The sequence below is a fragment of the Lagopus leucura genome, unplaced genomic scaffold (assembly GCF_019238085.1).
Source record: "Lagopus leucura isolate 7727_CA_CO unplaced genomic scaffold, USGS_WTPT01 Super-Scaffold_100033, whole genome shotgun sequence".
Taxonomy (NCBI): Eukaryota; Metazoa; Chordata; class Aves; order Galliformes; family Phasianidae; genus Lagopus; species Lagopus leucura.
The window spans coordinates 5,585,697-5,589,234 of NW_024962282.1; the positions used below are offsets into that span (position 1 = coordinate 5,585,697).

Below are 3,538 nucleotides of genomic sequence, written 5' to 3' on the forward strand. Positions count from 1 at the left end.
TTGGATGGGGCCCTGATGGCTCTTTGCCCCCTGCCGTTCAGGCATCCTACAGCGCTCCTGCAGAAGGGATGTGCAAGCTTGTAGGAGGGAAATGGTGCACCCCCATGCTAAGGTGAGGCCTGTTACTTAGCAAGGGCCATGGAAATGTTATCTCTCATGGATGTAAGTGGCATGAGAGAAGCTCCCATGGGTCCAATTTGGGCACGCTGTCCCCAGTAGGATCCAGCCTACAAACAGACTGTAGCACACCCTGAGTCCTGGGCCTCTTTCAGCTTCTGGCACCAACAGCTGTATGGGAAGATGTGTGGATGGAGAGGCATTGGCTCAGTGACCTCAGATGAGACAGAACCCACAGCGTGTGGGGTTTCTGTCAGTCCCAATTCCCCCCAGACTGGCACCTTTTCTAAAAATCTCGTAGCCCTCGACTGCAGTGTTCCGCTTGTATGAGAAGAGAAATAATATAGACAAAAATCAAAGAAAAATGTTCGTAACATTTTCTGTTACACCCTGTTGCATAAGTTTGTTGAGTACCTTGTTGATGCTTTCCATGTAGTTTCCACACTACAACCTTGAGCTCCTGGTTCCTCATGCTGTAGATGAGAGGGTTCAGTGCTGGAGGCAACAGTGAGTACAGAACTGCCAAGACCAGGTCCAGAAGAAGAGATAGAGGCTTTGGGCTTTGGGCAAGCAATCATGTCAGTGACAACAGAAAGGGAGACAACAGCCAAGGTGAGGGAGATACATGGAAAAGGCTTTGTGCTGTCCCTGCTGAAAGGGCATCCTTGACACAATCCTTGAGATCTGCACATAAGACACCACAATGAAAACAAAATACCCAAATGCTGAAGAGGCAGTAAAAATAAGAAGCCACACTTCCCTGAGTTAAGCGTCTGTTCAGGAGAGCTTGAAGATCTGGAGGATTTCACAGAAGAACTGGCCCAGAGCATTGCCTTGGCAGATGGAGTGCTAACTTACATGAGCAGTGTGCAACGTGGCATTGAGAAACACCGAGCACCAGGCAGCTTCTGCCATGGCAGCACAAGCTCTGCTGTCCAGGAGCGTGCTGTAGTGCAGGGATTTGCAGATAGCAACATAGCAGTCCTAGGCCATAATGGTGAGAAGGGAATCCTCTGCACTGAATAAGACTTGGGCAGTGCATCCTTCATAGGAAATGACCCTGCTGTCCTGTATGGGAACTGTTAAGTCACAGGCAGAATCAGTGATGGAGTGCATGATGAAGGGGCATAGCCATCCCAGGGAGCACAGGTGGAAGCAATTCACTGGTGTAACAAGGGGAGAAGCCTGTCTCCTCCCTAACCTTATTTAAGGGTTGGCCATGGCAAGGGAAGGAGATTATCTCCTTTGGAGTGTTTGGTGAACCTCAGTCCTTGAAAAGGGGTAAGCAATTCCTTCTTTATTACCAGATTGTGACCTCTACCTTGCTTAGGTGATCTTAAACTGGTTTTTGCCTGTATTTCTGTATTTCTTAAACTGTATTTGCCACTGTCTTTCTCTATGTGTCCAAAAAGGAGTTGCTTATGATTTTGAGAGCAACATCAGAGATGCAGCCCATGTTGAGGATAAGGAGGAAGTACATGGGAGTGTGCAGGCAGTGGTTGCAGGCTGTGGCTGCGACAAAGGCTGTTGCTCAGGAGGGCAGCCAGGTGGATGTCCAGGAAGAACTAGAAGTTGAGGAGCTGCAGCTCCCTTGTGTCTGTAAATGCCAGGAGGAAGAACTCAATGATGGCACTTCTGTTGGTCATTGCTGCCTCTGTTCATAGAGATTGCCAGAGGAAGAAAATAAGAAAAAGATCAGACAAGCTTCTCTGAGGGCAAGACAAGGAAGCTGACCCACGAGGGCTCTTGGACACTGCAAAAATCCTAAGAAATGGTCTACAAGAGCTCTGGCTCTGGATCACGCAGCTTTGAGAGTAGAGGATGACAAGATGCTTCCAGACCTTCTGTCATGACAGAAACTGTGCTGGGTAGTAAGGGAGAAATTCATCAACTGGATGCAGTTGTATGGAGAGTCACCAAGATTGTTAAGGCTAGAAAACTTGTATTTCAGAAGAGACTGAGAGCACTGGGCTTTTCCTGTCTGGAGGGTAAAAGGTCTGCATGGAACACTCAGCAGCACTGCATCCTTCCCATGTGGAAAGTTAATATACATGATACAAAACATAAGGAGAAAAGGCAATGGGCTGCTATATGCTCATACGGAGAAATTTTTCTAGCACTGAAACTAAAGTTACTGAGTCAAAACTTCATTTTCCTTCTAAACCATTTTTTTTTTTTTTTTTTTTTTTTTGTGTTTTGCAGTTCCAAATTGAACCACTTTTGCTTGTTGTGTGTACCTAATGGAACAGTTCTAAAAAAAACCAAAAAACTAAAGACCTAATTTTTAGGTGAGTGATGCTATCGGAGAGAAAGTAAATCCCTGGTGATCAGTGGGTGCACTTCTAGGATCCAGATGGATGTTGTTTCTCTTTCTTACAACCCAAAGGAATCTAGGAAGATGTGTCACTTGCTACACTAAACGTAACTCATGGTAGTAATTTATATGGTAATTCCAGATGAGATAAATTAACACGCAGCACCTCTTCACTGGTAACTGGAACACAGTGGTGTGAATATCATCATGAATTCCATTCATATGAGACACTGAGAAACATAGTAAAACAAGTGACAAATAACTCCTTTTGGCTCATCTGTTCTCAGTCGTATAGAAGCTTCCTTCCTTCTTGAAAGGGACCAAAATCAGGCCTTAACATACACTAGCAAACACTTAAGCAGAAATAAAAAGCATGTGGTGCTTTAAATCACAGCATCACTTGGGAAGTTATTCAGGTGAAGTACAGTGGAAACAACACAAAAACTCACTGCAAGCAAATAATTACTGGTCATATACAGTGGTCTGTATTCCCAAGAAATCTGACTGTCATATTTCTGCTTTCTACATCCAATTAGCATGCCTATGTGACAGGAAAAAATGGTTTAACTGGAGCTCTAAGTAAGTAATGAGTTCAAACATAGCAGCAAAAGGATATTCATACAGATTGGTTTGTGTTGGAAGAGTCCTTTAAAGACGGGCAAGCACTGGCAAAATTGCTAGGCTGGATGCAAGACTGTCTCTTTGTCAATAAGGCTTTATAAATATGTGCTGGGGTGTATCTGTGGGGAATGCTCTTCTCTCGTTCTGGTGCCTGAAATCTCACCTACACATAATATGGTAAGAAGAAATTTGGCAGCAGCTCCTCTGCTGAACAAGATTCGCAAACTACATGTCTGTCCTGCAATGGTTTACAGATCTTCAGCAGGAATAAACGCAGTTGGTCTAGTTTTTCCTCCGTGCACTGCTGCCAGGACTCCACCGTACAACAGAGAGCTATTGCATCCACACCTATGGGAGGAACTGCAAGTGCAGCCTCCTAAATTGATGCAACGCCCCTTTCTCTGACTGAAAGCTCGACAGTCACCCCTTCTGCCGCTGAAGAGCCACTGGAGGGCGATGCTGCACGCCGAATTTGTGCTGCAGGGA

At 45.3% G+C, this 3,538-nt stretch overlaps 1 protein-coding gene across 1 annotated transcript in view; it reads right to left on the reverse strand.

The window, feature by feature from the left end:
* Positions 1 to 1,176, reverse strand: part of LOC122185769 (olfactory receptor 14A16) — a 1,388-nt gene extending 212 nt beyond the window's left edge. The window contains 3 exon segments of the mRNA XM_042881846.1: positions 532 to 656; positions 658 to 728; positions 730 to 1,176. Of these exon segments, the coding sequence (XP_042737780.1) occupies positions 532 to 656; positions 658 to 728; positions 730 to 1,110 (577 nt within the window). The 5' untranslated portion in view covers positions 1,111 to 1,176.
* Positions 1,177 to 3,538: the final 2,362 nt, after the last annotated feature.